The following is a 19,447-nucleotide window of genomic DNA, read 5'->3' on the forward strand; positions in this document are numbered from 1 at the left end:
AGCTGCCTATGGATTAGGTAAAATGGTCTTAAAAGAATTTTCATGTAAAGAATCTTTAGTTAAGAATATTAAAGAACTTCACCTTAGGTTTAAAAAGATAACTTAAAATTTGTCAACTTTGATAGAAGTCACTTTTTTCCTGCTTTTGAAATTCCCGAGATAGCAACGATAGAAGTAGTTGTAGCAGCAGCGGCAGCAGCAGTTAACATTCATGGTGCCAGGCATCATGAAAGCTACCTAAATCAGTTAATGAATTTAACCCAGTTGTGACTATATGACATATTATCGTTTCCCTCATTTTGTAGGGGAGACATGTAATAAGCAGGAATGTTAATATGTTTGCCATAGTCATGTTGTAGCCACATTGGCTCTAAACAAATCAAGGTAAGTTTGTTCAGTTGGACACACAAAAATTCATTTTCCCTTTCATTTTCAGTTACTAGAAAAGTTAAAAGAACGTTGGCTCTCCACTGGTTTATGGCATAATCTGGAGTTGGTGAAGACAGTCATTGCAGAACCACAGGGAGGAGAAAAAACTAATTTCGATGAATTACTGCAGGTGTACTATGATGCAATCAAGCACAAAGGAGAGAAAGGTAGTTGGAAATTACTGGATGATCAATGAAAAAATATTTTGTACTATAAAATAAGTTGGTGCTGTTAGAACTTTATTGGTATTATCTTTCTAAATGAATTGAACTTAGAAGAATTGTATTTTATACTCCTGAGTAAAGAGAAAATAAGTTAAAGAAATTCTTTATTTGGAGCTATAATGTTTTCATCTATAAATGTTTACACTTGGGCAGATATTCAGCTATTATTCTATAGTCTTCCCTATATTACCTACGATGTGTTGCGAAAGAAGGCAGAGAGAGCATGCATAAATTCAAGCATCTTACTAGCCAGTGAGCCCTGCTTATATTCTGTTACATAAAGTGAACTCAAGTTTTCAAAACATAACTGAAGACTCAATATCAAAGTTAGAGAATGTCCACAAGGAGGTTGACAGGAAGGACTAATAGTAATAATTTATGAACAATGCAAGATCGTAAAGATCTTATAACATGATTGTCAATATCCCTGTATAATAGAGTGTTCTGTGTGTATTTTACATAGTTTTCAATATAATATTGACTCAGTATGATATATTGTACGAATTAAGAGTAATTTAAATAGTTCTGAGAACTTTGCATGCTGGTGGTAATGGTAATGATTACAATTTCAGTTTTTAAAGGTAAAACGGTTGGTTCACAACTGCTCAGTTCATGTGCAAGTTGCTGCTCTTATGTGATTTTACTGTTTAAGTTTCTGGGTGATACACAGCTTGTAAGGTGGGGTTCCTGCCACATTGTACCTAAGTGTAATTTTGTATTCCTTGTCATTTAAAGATATTGAACTTTTTACACTCTATCTCATAATAGTCTTAATTTTGATTCTTTTAAGTTTGCTACTATGATTACTTAAAATCACAGCTTTTCCAAATGACAACAATAAGCAATTTGGGAGAATTTTGAGCGTGCTTTGAAAAATGTTATATTTTGTTGCTTAAGATGGAGCCCTCCTGGTAGCGGTTTGCCGTGGGAAAGTGAGTGAGGGGCTGGATTTCTCAGACGACAATGCCCGCGCTGTCATAACCATAGGAATTCCTTTTCCAAATGTGAAAGATCTTCAGGTAGGCCGTCAGAGTCTTTAGAAATTTTACTTATCATAGAAGCTGTTGATTTTGCATAAAGTTAGTTATATCATTTTCTTGTATCTTCAGACATTTTATTGTAATTCTGTGTTGACTCAATGAGTGAGAAAGGTTTAATATTTTTAACTTATACTGTCTTTTGTTCAGCAAGAGCTGTTTTCAAAGTGTGGCTCCAGGTCAGGAACATCAGCATCACTTAGGCACTTGATAGAAATGCGTATTTTCAGGCTCCATCCAGACCTGCTGAATCAGAAATGATGGAGGCAGAGCCCAGCGATGTGTTCTGTGAAGCTCTTACTCACAGACTCACATGGGTCCCCAGAGTTGTGGGGCCCTTTTCCTATCCAGCTGCCTTCTCTCCAGTTAGCTTCTCCAAATTCTTCTCTCTTTCACTTCAGCTCAGCAGGACCCTGTATGCTGCTTACTCCTCAGTGTTCGGTACTTTGTCAGGACATTTCACTCAGGAAGAGAGCTGGGAATCACGGAGCTCACCTAATGGATTTCCCTTATCTCTGAGATTAGTCCCCTGCTGCCTGGTGCCTGGCCCCTGGAAGTTGTTGCTTTATCTATTGTGTCCAGTTTTACAGTTAATTACAGTGGGAGGGTATTCCCAAGCCATTTATTCTGGTCTTGGCCAGAAACAGGAGTTTTGCTTCATTATCACTGATTGTTTGCTAAACATTATAGTTGAAAAATTATTTGTAGCAATAATTTGAAGCCAAAGATGATACTATCTTCCATCAGGGAGGATTTTTGTTTACTTTCTATAAGCAGTTATCTTTATTGTTAATATTTTACTAGACACTTTGAATTCTCTAATATTAACAATAATAATCAGTGTTTCTCTGGTTAGTCCCTACTCTTTCCTAACCTCTGTACCTCCTCAAAATTTCCGAAAGTCTTCAAGGGGTGTATAATCCTTTCAGCCTATAGTCACTTGTGGCTTCCAGCACCTTTCTGCAGCTACCAGCGCTACCATTGAGAATGCTGATGGCCACGCCCGGGTTCCAGTTCTAAAGTGGCCAGTGCTGCCTCTGGCTGTCGCTGCTGATGAAACAGCTGACGCCCACACGAGAGCTTTTGTGTTCACCGTCAACAGTCTTAGTGCTACAGCCCAGCTGCATGCTGCTGATGGCACTGCTGTTGGCAGTGGTACTGTCTCTTTTGTCTTATTTTGTACCTCGGCCCTAGCTTATTACACTGATGCTGCTTTGTTAGAGTGGAAAGAACTCCTTTCTCCTTTTTTCTGAACCACACATTCTCCCAATGTCTTAAATACGGTTTCCCCTCTAAAATTAACTCTTCCAATTTGGGCTTGAATCTTTTCTTTTTTTGGACCTATACATGAGTTCTTGAAAGTGGGGAAAAGAAGATAACTTTATAGTGAATACTACTAGCTTGTACTAAGTACAAAGTAACAAGACCTGAAGGGATTCATTTTAAACTCATAATAGTGACTATGAGTTTAATAGTGATTATAATAGAGAACAAGAGAAATGCTGTCGAGGGTAGTTACCAAACGGACTTTAGCTTTTTCTATAATGCTTGTTTATTTTAGTAAAAAGCAAGCTTCAAGAAAAGGGTAAACACACAATATAATATACAGAGGATGTATTATAGAATTGTACACCTGAATACTATGTAATTTTATTAACCAATGTCACCCCCAAAAATTCAATAGAAATTAAAAAAATAATAAAAAAGAAAATATGGGGAGAATATAGACATTTATTATGTTATTCTTTCTAGATACTTAAATAAAATGCTACTTGTGAAGAAAAAACATTACATTTACCTCCTAGTTTCTCTACCCTCTCTCCCAACAGCTGTGATTCTGGGCATTGTTGTTATGCCAGTCTTGGGTTTTTAACACTTTACTTCCTCATGATAAGTTCTTCCCAGGCAGCATGTCATTCAGTCATACAAAAAAAAAAATGACACCCAGTAGCCTGCTCTGACATTCCTCAGTAATCTTCCTGCGTGTCCTAGTTCTACCTAACTGCATCCCAATTGTGCAAAACAACAGAAGAAGATTCAGTGAGGTCTGGGTTGGGAGGAGGAGGGCTGTTCTAAAGAGGTTTACCTAGTTTGCCTAGTATTCCCTGTGGTTCCTGAAAGGGCCAAATAGGACAGACCCAAAAGTAGTCCAGGTTGCAGGGACAAGGGACAGATAAGAGAAATTCTTTACTGGCAATACCAGATGTAAGGCAAGTGTATTTCTTGTTATCAGTTCTTATGTAGCAAATAATTTTAGAACTCTATGACTTAAAACAACAACCATTTACTAGGAGATGCATGTCTAAGGCTCGGGGGTGCTTGGGCAGTAGATGATCTAGGCTGGGTGTGGCTGGGCAGTTTGGTAATTTCGGCTGGGTTTTGTTACCCTGCTGTGGTTTGACCGTTTTAGATTGGATTCACCTGGGTAAGGTCTGTTCTTCATATGTATCTCATCCTTCATGGACCAGCAGACTAGCCAGAACATGTTGTTGCAATGGCAGAGATACAAGAGGGCAGACTTGACTGTATAAGAACTTGCACATTTACTAACCTTTGCCCAAAGCATGTCACCTATGCCCAAGCCAAAATCAGGAACATGAGGGTGGTGGGGTGGGGTAGTAATTCTCCACCACACTTGGCAAAAGATTTAGAATTAAGACTTTCAAAATATCCTGGCATGTATTTTTTTAATAACTAAAGGATATTTGTAAGACATCCATCCAAAAGACTAATGTTTATAACCTTTACCAGTGTAGGTATGCATTTTTTCTAATAATTAGGAAGTCCTTTTTTCCTTCTTAATAGAAATTTGGAATTGACCAGAATATAGAAGTTAACGCCTGAAATATCTAATACCTGAAGTAAATTAGAGCATCATTATGAATGGTTTCTTAAAATTCATGCATGACCAACCAAGTTACTGAAAATATTTATTTGTATACTACAGTGGGCTATAAAACACATATAAAGATCTGAAATTTTAAAAGATTTTATTTATTTCTAGAGAGGGGAAGGGAGGAAGAAAGAGAAGGAGAGAAACATCAGTGTGTGGTTGTCTCTCATGTGCCCCCTACTGGGGACCTGGCCCATAACCCAGGCATGTGCCCTGACTGGGAATCAAACCCTTTGGTTCACAGGCCGGTCTCAGTCCACTGAGCCACACCAGCCAGGGCTAAAGGTCTGAAATTTTAATGAAGTTTACTTTATTTATTTTTTTGTTGTTGTTTGTGCTTTTGGTGTCATATTTAGAAAACCATTGCCAAATTCAAGATCATGCAGATTTGCCCCTAATGTTTTTTTTTTTTGAGGAGTTTCATATAGTCTTAGCTCTTAAATTTATTTATTTATTTAAATTGATGTGACATTGGTTAATAAAATTACATAGGTTTCAAGTGTACAGTTCTATAACACATCATCTGTATGTAGTATACTGTGTTCACCACCCGAAGTCAAGTCTCCTTCCATCACCATTTATCCCCCTTCACCCTCGTCTACCTCCCTCACCCCCTTTCCCTCTGGTAATCCCCGCACTGTTGTCTGTGTCTAGGAAGGTTTTGTTTGTTTGTTTGCTCACTCCCTTCACCTTCCCACCCAGCCCTCCAACCCTGCTCCTCTCTGGCAGGGGGCAGCCTGTTCTCTGTATCTACGAGTTTGTTTCTGTTTTGTTTGTTAGTTTATTTTGTTCATGAGATACCACATGTAAGTGAAATCATACGGTATTTGTCTTTCTCTGACTGGCTTATTTCACTTAGCATAATACTCTTTAGGTCCATCCATGCTGTAGCAAATTTAGATATTTGATCTATTTTGAGTAAACTTTTGTCTGTGACATAAGATGTGTGTCCAACATTCTTATTCCTTTCAACTCTTGTAGACATCATTTAGTTATATCATGTTTTCATAATTAATTATGCCAATCTCCACCTTTCATTTGGAGCGTTTAAGGTAATTTCTGATAAGGAAAGACTGACTTCTGCATTTAGCTATTTGTTTTTCTAAGTGTCCTGTGTGCTTTTGTTCCTTAATTCCTTCATTATTGCCCCCCGACCTTTATTTGTAGTAAGTTGATTTTTGTTGTTTCTGTTTTGATTCCCTTCTTTCCTTTAGCATATATTTTAATTTTTTTAAGTGTTACCTTAGGGATTACAAGTAATATTTTAACCTCTGTACCTTTTTTATATTGTTATTATCATAGATTGCATCTTATTCCATTGTATGCTCATAAGTGGAATTTATACGTATTGTTTTATGCATTTGCCTTTTAAAATCATATAGGAAAAAAAGGAGAGTTATAAAACAAAACCACTAGATTTTATATTTACTTGTTTACCAGTGTCTTTTATTACTTCTTCAAGCACATTCTGCACTGCCTTCATTATACTGTATTTTAGTGTTTACAGGTTTGTTTTATAATCTGTTAGATGGTGTCCCGTGAAGTTTTGACAATTTCTTAAACATCTTTGCATTTCTGTAGTTAAAATACTGCCTTGGAATATAATGAGTGTTCAATAAATGTTGGTTTAATTAATGATTAAATATAAGTTTATTATTTAAGTCTCAAATATACATGTTTATATGTTTAAGTGTATTATATTTAAGTATTAAATATATATTGAATATATTAAGTAAAAGTTAAATATACATTTAATATGTTCTTAAAATAGTATTTGGTTTTGTTTGTTTTACTTGATATTGTTAAAAAACAACAACCCTTTATACCTAGGCACTTCATGAAGGCATAATAATGGTAGTAATCATGATTAGGTGATGATAATGAGGACAGAAGTAAATATTAATATGACATAATGAGGCAATACAGTGCATTGTTATAATCGTAAATCATTAAAGGAGCCTCAGAAGGGAAATGCTCAATCCCAATAGCATTTGCACTCAGTATAATGCATAGTAGAACATAATAAATACAGGGGGTATCTTATATTGATTATACTGGCTTTCACTCAATTTTATATGAGTTTTCTATTGCTGTGTTATAAATTACCACAAACAAATTGGCTTAAAACAGTGCACATTTCTTACGTCACAGTTTCCATGGGTTAGGAGTCTGGGCTTGGCTTAGCTGGATCCTCTGCTCAGGGTCCCACAAAGCTGCAGCCAAGGTGTTGGCTGGGCTGCGGTCTCATCTGGGTCTTGGGGTCTCCTGCCAGGCTCATTCAGGATGTCGGCAGGATGCAGTTCCTTAAGGTGGTTTGGCTGATCCAGCCAGGACTGCTCTTATGTTTTAGAGGCTACTCAGAGTTCCTTGCCATAGGGCCTTCTCCCAGACCCTCTCACAGCATAGTAGGTTATTTCTTCAGGGTCAACAAGTGATTCTCTAGCTCCAGCCTATTAAAATGGAGCCACATAACTTAATCACAAGAGTAACTTCCCTGTACCTTCTCTGTATAATATAACCTAACCAAGGGAATGACTGTCCATCACCCTCGAAGCAAGTCACAGATTCTTCTCTCACTCAAGGTGAGAGGGTTATGCAAGAACTCACGACTCTCTGGGTTTGTCTTGTCTTCTGTAAAATGGGATGGTGAATTAAATGATTTCCGTAAATGGCTTTTCCAAAACTATCACAGTGCCTGAAATTAGTGGGCCACAGATTAGGATTTATTGTCTCCTTCTGCATTAATATTCAGTCTGTCATGCAAGAATAAGTAGAAGTTATTTGTAAGTACAAACCTTAAACATTCTATCTTATAAAAATGAAACAATCTATTTCTACATTATTTTCTTGTTTCATTGGAATTCTTCTTTTACGTGTCATCTTTCCACAGGGGCTAATCTTCTCTGTATCATTCTTTTTTTTTTAAGATTGATGATCTTATTCTTTTTCTTTAAATTATTTTATTGTTGTTCAATTACAGTTGTTTGTATTTTCTCCCCACTCTCTCCAAACCCACCTTCTTCCCTCGCTTCCACCCTCCCCCTTGGATTTGTCCAGGAGTCTTTTATAGTAGTTTCTGAAAACCCTTCTCCCCACTGACCCCTCCCCCCTCCCCTCTGGCCATTGTTCTTAATTTCATTGATTCTGGTCATTCTAATTTCAGTATATGTGGTGCTGAAGCGAGCACTGAATTCTTGTTTTGAATGGTTAAGATTAGTGTCTGAGTTGGAAAAGTGATTTGAGTGGGGAAAAGAAGGCAGTGACGTTAATTTTATGATACTAAAATTTTTTCTTAAATTTGAGGCACAGATTATGGAAGTAAAAATTAAAGTACAGTTTAAAGTACTAACTTAAGACTTTTGTAGTCTCAATTGCGGAGTTTGGCTTTTAGAGAAGCAGGAAAATGTATGTTAGAGCCAAAAATATGACTTCTTTGGCTGTGACCAGGATTTCCTCTTCCCACCTTGGGGACTAGAAAGTAGAGGTAGGAAAATTTCATTTTGGAGCCAAGTGTGACTTGTTTAGTTCAAGTCATAATTTATTGCACGTACCTCAGGGACCTGAAATAAAGAAACCCACTATGAAATGTTGATAATGGGCCACTCTGAAGGGCAAGCATTAAGCTAACTTTCCCTGTGAGGATTTTTTTCACATCCACCTTTTCCAGATGCGCCTGGTCATTCTATAAGGATATGCTTAATCATGTGATAATTAAAAAGAAAACTTTCTATGTACTAAGCCAAAGTATTTGAGGGGCAGAAGAGTGAACCAAGGATTTTATATGATCAGATGCTAGTGGAAAAGTATAACTAAAAGAAAAGTTTTTTTCTTTCAATATAATTAAGTCACAGTATAACAAGGTTTCCCTTTTAGTGGATATCTAAAGCAAATCCTGTAGCCAATTAGTATGATTTGAAAACTACAAAAGCCTTCAACTTTATAATTCAGACGTACACATCTCAAATTGGTAGCATGGCCATAATTTATGAGGCATTATAAAGTACAATACTTAGATTTCAAAAATAGCATTTTATTTGTATTTCTTGGCATAGTTTAGTTTAGGAACACAGAGAAATATTCTCCCTTTATGGGTATTGTGCCTTTACTTTTCTGAGGAAAAAATTATGAAACCATGGAATATGGCTAAATTTTGTTTGATTTTTATAATTGAAATGATATACTATAATTTTAAATACTATAATTGATTTAATAAAATTAGATGGTAATATTCAATATCTGAAGAACACTTAAATTATTAAAATAATTTATTAAGGTAAATAATTTCATATTTTTGTACTATATTTCTTTAATAATATAGTATATTGAGTTACCAAAATAATTTTATTTAGAAACTATTTAAAATTCAGATAGTGATCTGATTAGTTGTCTTAGTATTGACATATAGTAACCATTATGAATTCTTTTTTTAAGAAAACCTCTTAGCTCTAAAGGTACTGAACTATTATTTGAGTATATTATTTTAATTTTGAAAAATTACATTCATGATTGAAACTATAGGCATCTATTTTAGTTCTGTTAAACTAGTGATTGACTTTATAACAAACACATTAATTTATAGCCTTCCATGAATTCTTGGGTTTTTATAAACCTCAGAAAAAGGCCTTTGCTTGCCCCAAAGGTTAACATCATTGATAAAAGAGAGTGCACATTAAACCAGTGCTTTCTAGTGTCAGAATATTATTAGATGATGTCAGTATTAGAATTCTTAAATCCAGCATTTCATTTTAAAGAGGGTGATATTGCTCATCTTTCTGGTTGCATTTACAGCAGTGTAAATATTCACCAGTAGGTGAGTGAAGGCAGGGATGCAAGGGGCTATGGTATATCAAAACGAATGATTTCAAAAACAGAATCTCTAATAATTTTGAGTAAGTTTATGTATTTCTTTTGAACCACTTTCACAATTGTGTTAATAATCTTGAGTGTTTTAGGATTAATTTTTTTATTTGTTTAAAGGAGTTTTACTAAGTGCTTAATTTGTACTAAGTATAGTAGGTGCAAAAATAAGATGCTATCTCTGTATTAGTGATATGTATAATTTTTTAATACTTTTAAATATATTTTATTGATTATGCTATTACAGTTGTCCCATGTTTTCTCCCCTTTATTACCCTCTGCCCTGCACCCCCTTCCCATCAGCATTCCCGTCCCACCCCTTAGTTCGTCCATGGGTCGTACGTGTAAGTTCTTTGGCTTCTCCATTTCCTATACTATTCTTAACCTCCCTCTGTCTATTTTGTACCTACCATTTATGCTTCTTATTCCCTGTACCTTTTCCCCTTCCCCCCACCCTCTCTCAGCTGATAACCCTCCATATGGTCTCCATTTCTGTGATTCCATTCCTGTTCTAATTGTTTGCTTAGTTTTTTGTTTTGGGGTTTTGGGGGGTTTTTTGGTTCAGTTGTTGATAGTTGTGAATTTATTGTCATTTTACTGTTCATATTTTTTATCATCTTTTTCTTAGATAAGTTCCTTTTATATTTCATATAGTAAGGCCTTGGGGGTGATGAACTCCTTTAACTTGACCTTATCTGGGAAGCACTTTATCTGCCCTTCCATTCTAAATGAAAGCTTTGCTGGATAGAGTAATCTTGGATTAAGTCCTTGCCGTTCATAACTTCAAATATTTCTTTCCAGCTCCTTTTAGCTTGCAAGGTTTCTTTTCAGAAATCAGCTGAAAGTCTTATAGGAACTCCTTTGTAGGTAACTGTCTCCTTTTCTCTTGCTGCTTTTAAGATCTCCTTATTTTTAAGCTTGGGTAATGTAATTATGTTGTGCCTTGGTGTGTGCTTCCTTGGGTCCAACTTCTTTGGGACTCTCTGAGCTTCCTGGACTTCCTGGAAATCTATTTCCTTAACCAGACTGGGGAAGTTCTCCATGATTTTTTTAAATAAGTTTTCAATTTCTTACTCTTCCACTTCTCCTTCTGGCACCCCTATGATTCAGATGTTGGAACATTTAAGGTTGTCCCAGAGGTTCCTAAGCCTCTTCTCATTTTTTGAATTCTTGTTTATTCATTCTGTTCTGTTGAATGTTTATTTCTTCCTTCTGCTCCATATTGTTGATTTGAGTCCAGCTCCCTTCCCTTCACTGTTGGTTCCTTGTACATTTTGCTTTACTTCAGTTTGCATAGCCTTTACTTTTCCCTCTATTTTGCAACCATACTCAGCCATTTCTGTGAGCATCCTGATTACCAGTGTTTTGAACTCTGCATCTGATAGGCTGGCTATCTCTTCATTGCTTAGGGTTTTTTTTTTGGGTGGAGCTTTGATCTGTTCTTTCATTTAGGCCATATTTCTTTGTCTCAGTGTGTCTGTTTCATTGTAAGGGGCGGAACCTTAGGTATTTGCCAGGGCACAGCAACCCACTTTGCTGTGTTGTAGAGCTTTATGTGGGGGAGGGGTCCGAGATGGAACAATGCTGCTTGCTGGTTCTCTCCTGGCTTTCAGTCACTTCCCCTGCTACCCACAAGTGAATTGGGCCCTTCTGGTGCTGATTCCAGGTGGGTGAGCTTGTGTACATTCTAGGACCCTGTGAGTCTCTCTAAGAAACTCTCTTGTGAGGCTGGGAGTTTCTCCTGCCACCACAACCTCCACATATTTTTACAGCCAGAGGTTTTGAGGCTTTATTTCCCTGCACTGGAACCCTGGATTGCGTGGTCTGTCTGGCTCCCCAGTTGTTCCTCCCGGTTTATCTGCACGCAGATGTGGGAGCACCAGTAGCTAGCCCTCCCAGTCCTCCAGCTGCTGCCTTGCTGGGTATCCTCTCCATCCTGGCTGCCTGTCTCCACCCATCCTACCAGTCTGAATGAATGTTTCTTCTTTAACTCCTCAGCTGTTGGACTTCCATACAGTTTTACTTTCTGGCACTTCTGGTTATTTTTTGTTTTTTAAATTTGTCGTCCTCCTTTTGGTTGTGCAAGGAGGCAAAGTGTATCTTCCTACACCTCCATCTTGGCTGGAAGTCTTTGATATCTATCATTTAGTAAAGGACTCAAACATTTAACAGAATGTTTTGGTGGGTTATAATCTGGGTGTTCAGTTGCTTAGGGAAGGTGAGGTTGAGCAACACCTTTCACTTTCCATCCAAATATTCATTTACATTTACAGATTTTCCTAAAATAGATGGAGGAGCCAGAAGGATAAGATATGAATCTTGTGTACATTGAGATTCAAACATACAAACATTTGATGAAGTGGAATGGCCTCATCATCAAAGGCCAGATTACAAGCCTATACAGATTATTAAAATTATTTAGAATAATCTTAACTATTCTTAAGCAACTATTTTCTGAATATCTGGCTAGACTACCGGTAACTTAATAGACTTTGGTGACATAGTGATGCACTACACAGGTTATAGCCCCTTGTCTCATGGAGCTTACAATCTGGTGAAGAATATGAACACCAACGTTTAAGAAGAAACAGTTACTTACAGTTGTGATGAAAGCTGTAAGAGAAAGCCACAGGAACTCTGGGGGTGTATAACAGGATCCTGTCCTCTTTTGGGGGGATAAGAAAGACTTCCTGAGGAAGTGATATTTCAGCTGACAGTGGGAAGAAGGCTAGGAGTTATATGCTTGCAAAGAATGGATAAGAGTGTTTTCAACCGAGAGAACAGCATATGCTAAGGCCCTACGGTGTGAAGGAGGATAGCAGTTTCCAAGGACTGAAAGAAGCTGAGGTTGAGAATGAGTTTGGGGAGGGTGACATGGGAATAGAGGTTGAGAGAGGTATTAAGTCAAGTCATTTAGGGCCCCTGTATGTCATTTTAAGGATTTGAGATTTTTATCATAAATTATGGGGAACCAGATCCAGGAATAGAGCCTGAGGCAGAGTGTAGCGGAGTTCTTGTTACAGTGTAGCATCTGATACAGAAACCTGCCTGGATAATAACATGTGGCTCCAGGGGAATGGACGGCTGTGCACATAAACTTAAAGGGCCACAACACTGAACTCCGACATTTGTGAGTCCAGCAATTTGCTGTTGAAGTTGTTGGAAACACTTAGGCCAAATCACAGATATGAAAGAAAAACCTGTTGCCTCTGAAGGTCTAGAATGAGTTTATCTTCAGTTATTTAAACCTTCTTTTCTTTCTCAGAAAACTTTCTTTTCTTAGCTTTATTTTTAAAAAGATAGTTTGGGCCCTTGCCAGTGTGGCTCAGTTGTTTGGCGCGTTGGCCTATAAACCGAAAAAAGGTGGCAGGCTCAGTTCCTGGTCAGGGCACATGCCCAGGCTCTGGGTTTGGTCCCTGGTCGGGGTGTGTAGGAGAGGCAGCCAGGCAACTGATTGATGTTCCTCTCACATCGGTGTCACATCTTTCTCTCTGTCTCTGCCTCTCTTGCCCTGTCTCTAAAACCAATAAGCATGCCCTCAAGTGAGGATAAAATAGTAATAATAATAATAATAATAATAATAATAGTTTGGCCAAAAGTATGATTAAATCAGGTTCTAAGTACATTTTGAAATTCTAAAATTAAATATTATTTAAATCTAAGTATGCCATCTAGGTTGATAATTTGTAATATTCTTTTAAAGTGAAAAATGAGAATAACTAAATCCTTTGTTCCTATCCCTCCTGAAAAACAAACATAAAAATAAAATAAATGGATGAATTGCTGAGATATTTTTAATTTATAAATTTTTTAAAAATCCCATATATCTTAAAGGAATGTTTTGGGATCAGGGGAGGAAGCACTTAAAATCACAAAACTTTAGACAAACACCATATGCTTTAACTTATATGTGGAATCTAAAGGACAAAATCAATGAACAAACAAAATTGAAACAGACTCACAGACTGATGGTTGCCAGAAGGGAGGGAGGTTGGGGGACTAGGTGAAAAAGGTAAAATGATTAGAAGTACAAATTGGTAGGTACAAAATATAAAGTACAGCGTAGGGAATATAGTCCGTAATATCATCATAAGTGTGTATGGTGTCAGTGGGTGCTGGAAATATTGGGGGGACTGCTTTGTAAAGGATATGATTGTCTAACTGCTATGCTGTACACCTGAAACTAAATAACAAAATAGTATTGAATGTAAACTGTCACTGAAAAATAAAAATTTTTAAAAGTTAACAAAATTTTAAAAGTTTGGTTAATAGCCTTTCTTTTTCTCTCAATACTCATGTCATTGTATTTTATTAGGAAAAAAAGTCATGAAACCAACAAAAACTTGTTTTTGAAAAATTCTGCAGTTATGTTCTTGTGTTCTTTTTATTTCTTTATTTATTTTTGGAGAGAGAACAAGAACTTTGTTGACCTTTGTATTTCATTTTTGCTCTCGTAATAGGTGGAAGGCCTTAAAAGTGAAATGACCACCTTGGGGCTTGTAAGGTTGTTTGACACTTAACTACTTCCGCTGGCCCGGGCCATAATCAGCAGCACTGATTCAAGAGAAGCAGTAGATTTGTTTTTAAACTTCTCTTGAAATAACTTTAATTTTTCTTTCCAGAGTAGAATTTTGGTTGTAGTAGATTTTAATATATTTACTTAGATCCCCTTAAAGGCCACTCTTGAGGGTGTAGATATGCAGATGGACTTCAAGTGAGTGTGTCATTAGATATTTTTTCCAACTGTAAAATTTCAGGGTCTCAGAGAACATAAGCTGTATTAGACATCACTGCCTGGTGTTTCTAACGTGGCTTTCTTGCTTTCCACAGAGAGTAAAGTTTTGATGCCTTGGGAATGAGTTTGGTTTCTGCTTTCTGACTGTAGGCCAAATAGCTCCGAGGTGCCCGGGAATATAATAAGCTGCACAACTTATTTCTCTATCACATCAAAATTTCCAAATTTGTTGCCTAAAATTACTTTATAGCAGGGTTTTTCAAGCTTGGCACTAATGACACTTTGGTCAGGATAATTCTTTGCTGTGAGTGGTATCCTGGGTGTGGTGGGATGTTTAGATGCCAGTAGCAAACCCTTCTTCCACCAGCTGTGACAACAAAAAATGTCTTTAGACCTTGCCATGCCAGCATCTTCTGGTTTAACACCATTGCTGTATAGTAAGATATACAAGTGCGTGTCATGAATTAAAATGAATAATTTTTTAAAATTATTTTTATCAAGTTGAAAGAAGTCCAATAAAGCTTTTCCTAAGGGCCTAATTTATACTGAATACAGCAGATGGCTTCTTATAGCAACAGCCCTCAGCTTCTACCCCATCCCCAGCCCCTGCTTCTGAGGGGCAGTGACTTTTACTTCTTTTACCTATTTCATCTGGTATTTTTACCTCCATATTTTATCTTTATTTAATCTGGTTTAGACTTTATTTCCTTCCTATATGCGATAAGAATTTATCTTACTTTACCTTTCTCTTTTTTTATACTCCCAGATAATGATATCAAAAGTTTGTATTAAATTTATAACCAACATACATTATGATAACTATGAAAATATTGTTCACTATAGTCAAATGATTGCTTTCTTTTCTTGGATTTTTTTATGTTTTTCCCTTTTTTACAAAAAATCTTTAAATAAGTCTTCTGTCTTCCTTTAGTAAATCTGTGCAATGCCTCTCAATGTAATTTTATTATCAGACCTGACAGATAGCAGGTCAGTTCTTCTTTTCCTCCTGAAGGCATCCCTTCTTCAATCCCTCCTTCAGTCCCTCCTGATCCCCTCCTTCAGTCAGGACTAAGTAAGTCGCTCTTTCAGCCCACTTAACTGCCAGCATCCCGAGGTTTGCCCTTGGCTGTCGTCCGAGGGTCTTGATTTGCGTGTCTTCTGTGTTAGATCCCAAGTTTCTTGGGTCTCAGATCTTCTTCCGATTTTTGTTTACTGTTTCATCTGTGTAGTATACATCTCCCAAAGGTTTCCCTGTGCATCTATTTCCTGACTCTCTCTGGACTCCTGCTGGCCTAACTGGCTTATTTCCCATCAATAGTTCTGTGGCTACTTCAGTTTGACCTGTTACCTCCCTTCTTTGTCATTTACCATTTGCCCATCTGCTTTTCACGTTCACATAGAGGGGTTTGAGGTTACAGATGTCCCTTGGTTTAATTGAAGATGGAGACTGTATTTCGCTTTCTCATTTGTCTTTTAATTTTGGGTTAGTTTTTAAGAGACAAGGGAAGAAGAAATGCCCTTTTTTTTTTTTTTGGCCTCCCTGAAACCAGAATTTTTCATTACTTTCTAAGATCAAGTATTTTAAAGTATTATGATCCTATATTCTTTATTTCTACATTTACATTTGTGAAGCTCTGAATCAAACATTTGTAACAATATTGTTAAGTTAGAAAGTGATATTTTTTTAAAAGGCATATTTATGTTTGAAAGATAAGTTCGAATGTATTAATAAAAATGTAGATGGCAAGATGTCTCATTTGTTGGGCCATGGAGATGATAAACAGAATTTTAAAGTTTTAAGTGTATTTCAAGTATTCATGTAATCTTTTTTTTACTTGTATACTTTCTCTTCCTTATGTTCATTTTTAAATGTCATAGCATTTAATGTAATCATGTAAATCTGAATCTGAGCTTCCTCTCACTAGGGTTATCTTCCACTGTCTATGCCTGCCATTGCCTCCAAGGTTGTGTGCAACCTCCTCAAGGCACAGTACTTACTGCATCTTCTAGCGTCCGCAAGCTTCTTCCGTGAGGGATCTTGCCATCCTCTAGGGTTGGTTATGGAGGAGAAGGTGGAGGTCTCTGTCACTTGCTGAATGCAGCACTAACAAAGCCTTTTAATATTGGTTCATTCCTTTAAGAGCCTAGGTTTCCATTTACAGCCTCAACTTGCTCTGTTATGTAAGATAATATTTCATTATGTGGGTTTTTTTTTTTTTTTTTTTTGCTAAAAGGGTTTATTCATAGTTATTTGGCTCTCATAATGTTAAAAGTCTCATGACTTTAACAGAGGAAGCTTTAGATTATAACATATGAATCATACTTAGACTAATAGAGGACCAATCGTGTACTCATTCTATAGATCACACCACTTACATATTTTATATAGTTCTGCTTTAAATACAGCTCATAGGTTGCAAAGTGATAAAAAAAATACCATGAAGGAGCCCTGACTGGTATGGCTCAGTGGATTGAGCACCGACCTGTGAACCAAAGGGTCGCTGGTTCGATTCCTGGTCAGGGCACATGCCTGGGTTGCGGCCAGGTCCCCTGTGGGGGGTGCATGAGAGACAACCACACATTGATGTTTCTCTCCCACTCTTTCTCCTTCCCTTCCCCTCTATCTAAAAATCAACAAATAAAATCTTTAAAAAACATTATGAAGGATATTAAAGAGTGCCAGTGTTACAATTTCTCAGAAAAAATAAGATCAATTGCAGAAGTCATTTAGAAAAAAGTGTCTCAAAACTGAATACTGAATTCTGTGTATCCTGCTAGTATACATATGTCCTTTCATTGATACTTGGCAAAAAAGTAGCCACTCCATAAGCCGAAGAAACTTACTTTATAAGTCACCTAAAATAATGTGTCTATATAGAGAGTAACGTAGGTTAAACAGTTTCAGAGAGAGTTCATACAAATGATAAAACCCTAATTTGAGGTGAACAGCCTGAAGTGGATGGCTAGCACTGGCTAGATGGCCTACATTGCCTCTATCATTTTTTTTTCAGATACAAGGGTGAGCAAAGTAGGTTTATATTTGTAATACAAATAAATGCAGTTGATAAATAATGATACAAGAATAAACTCTGTTTCACATACTTACAACTATAAATTTTTGCCCCCCATATATGCAGCAACACATGATGACACAATGTAGAGCCCACCCAAACCTACAGTGGGTTTTAGAAATGGGGGATAAATAATGACTCCCCACTTACCTCTAATATATGATGCTTTACTGTTTCATGTCCATTGTCATTTATTTCTTCAACCAACTCTATGAGATAAGCTTGGCAGGAGTGTTTTCTTTCATTTACAGAGGAATAAATGGAGAAAAGAAGCTAAATCAGGGGTATTGTGATTTGTTCAAGGTCAGACAATTACTAAGCTTCAAAGCCTTGTCTCTATGCCATGTGCTTTTTTCATTATACCTCCTTCCCTTAAAATGGGCTAGAGCAGGGGTGTCAAACTGAGTTTCACCAGAGGCCGCACCAGCCTGGTGGTTGCCTTCAAAGGGCTGGCATAATTTTAGGACTGTATAAATGTAACTAACTACTCCTTAACTGTTAAGGAGCTGAAATTACATTCGGGCCTTTGAAGGCAATCATGAGGCTGATGTGACCCCTGGTGAAAATGAGTTTGACACCCCTGGGCTATAGACTAAGAGGGGACATATATGTACATATGGCATTTTCAGATGGTAGATAATTTAAGCATTTTCAGATTTATTTAGACAATATTTTATTATAGATAGCCCAACTAAATTGCCACAAAGCCTATTACTCTTTTTAAGATTTTTTAAATTTAGCCCTCTATAGAATAAGCATATTAAAATTAAGGTTTTTTGCATGTCTTAAAGCATTAACTGTCTTTTTTTTACCTTTTAATAGAAACATACTAATTTCTGTTTTTTTTTTTTATCCCTGTGTTCTTTTCTTATCTTGACAAATTGTTTTTATGGTTAAAAAAATGAAATCTAATGCTGATTTTGCATTATTGTTATCTATAGCATTTATTTAAGATTGTTTAAGTGTTACTAAACTATTCTGGGTAGTAGTTAAATTATAACCAGGTGAGGCTGAATATGTTCAATACATACAGGGAGGGGCAAAAGTAGGGTTACAGTTGTTCGTGCGGAAAAAGACATGCAGATGATGATTTTTACAGTAGCTCTGTTGTGTTTCATGTCTCACAACCATAAATCTGCTTTGGCCCCACCCTGTATGTATGTTGAAAACAAGAGATGCCTATTTAAGGGGGATATATTTGGCTCTTTTTCTTGTATTTGAAAATTTTAGGCTATTTTTTTCATTACTGACAATTTATAATACAAAGTTTAATACAGACTTTTCTGCAAAAAAAATTTTATTCAAAGCAGCCGAAAGTATATGTGAGTTAAGTTATATTACTGTTACTATGTCTGTTACTATTTCTTGATTTTTATTTCTTGGTAGATTATTTTGGTCAATTCCTAACATAACAAGGAAAGTACATAACAATTGAAAACCATTTCTACTGTGCCTTTTTTAAAAAAAAAAAAAATAAATCTAAAAGGGAGCCTGGCTTCTTAACTCTTGGCAGAAACCCATTTTTCCCCATTTAAAAAAATGTATACTATATTTGGTTAACTTGGTGTTTCAGAAATCTTGAAAATGTGCCAGATGAAATAAAACCAGTTATATTCCTTTTATCTAGCTAAATTATTTCACATACAAGATCTTATGCTGAGTTAGAACTCTAACCATTGGAATTTATATTGTGATACCCTGATAAAAGTGTTTACACTGTGAGGCTATGGAGCGGTAAATGCCTCTAATGCACAGTCTCTGTCTTCCAGACTTGGTTTGCTATAAATGTTTATATTTTAGGTTCTGTATCTTGGCTCAGGATAAAACTATTCTTCTTGAGTGTTTGCTAGACAAATGTGTTTATTTTTCTGAAGCAAAGTTTTCTTAATATTTTTAATTACTAAGTTTAGCTGATTATTTGTTCTTAGTCTTATTTTGAGGCTTGAACTCTTGTGGTAGAGCTGACATACAAGAAAAAATATGTATTCTGCCTATATTGATTGCTTTTAGGGAGGCATTTATTACTGAAATAATAATGCATATTTATATGAATTGGGATATGAGGCAGTAGTAAAGTGAAGAGGTGCATTTATAGTTCCAACTATGTGTATCACACCCTTTATTTCTTCAGAAGCTACTTATAAAATTTATAAAAGGCTACTCTTGAAGAGAGCTATTTAAGCCCAATACTGTCGGGTTTG

At 36.4% G+C, this 19,447-nt stretch overlaps 1 protein-coding gene across 2 annotated transcripts in view; it reads left to right on the forward strand.

The window, feature by feature from the left end:
- The window catches only part of BRIP1 (BRCA1 interacting protein C-terminal helicase 1), a 112,729-nt gene that overhangs the window by 69,973 nt on the left and 23,309 nt on the right, over positions 1 to 19,447 (forward strand). For both annotated transcript variants that reach the window (XM_036033594.1, XM_036033595.1), the window contains 2 exons: positions 437 to 596; positions 1,551 to 1,672. In XM_036033594.1, coding sequence (XP_035889487.1) covers positions 437 to 596; positions 1,551 to 1,672 — 282 coding nt within the window. The remainder of the gene's footprint in view (positions 1 to 436; positions 597 to 1,550; positions 1,673 to 19,447) is intronic.

The sequence above is a fragment of the Phyllostomus discolor genome, chromosome 8 (assembly GCF_004126475.2).
Source record: "Phyllostomus discolor isolate MPI-MPIP mPhyDis1 chromosome 8, mPhyDis1.pri.v3, whole genome shotgun sequence".
In the NCBI taxonomy this organism is placed as follows: domain Eukaryota; kingdom Metazoa; phylum Chordata; class Mammalia; order Chiroptera; family Phyllostomidae; genus Phyllostomus; species Phyllostomus discolor.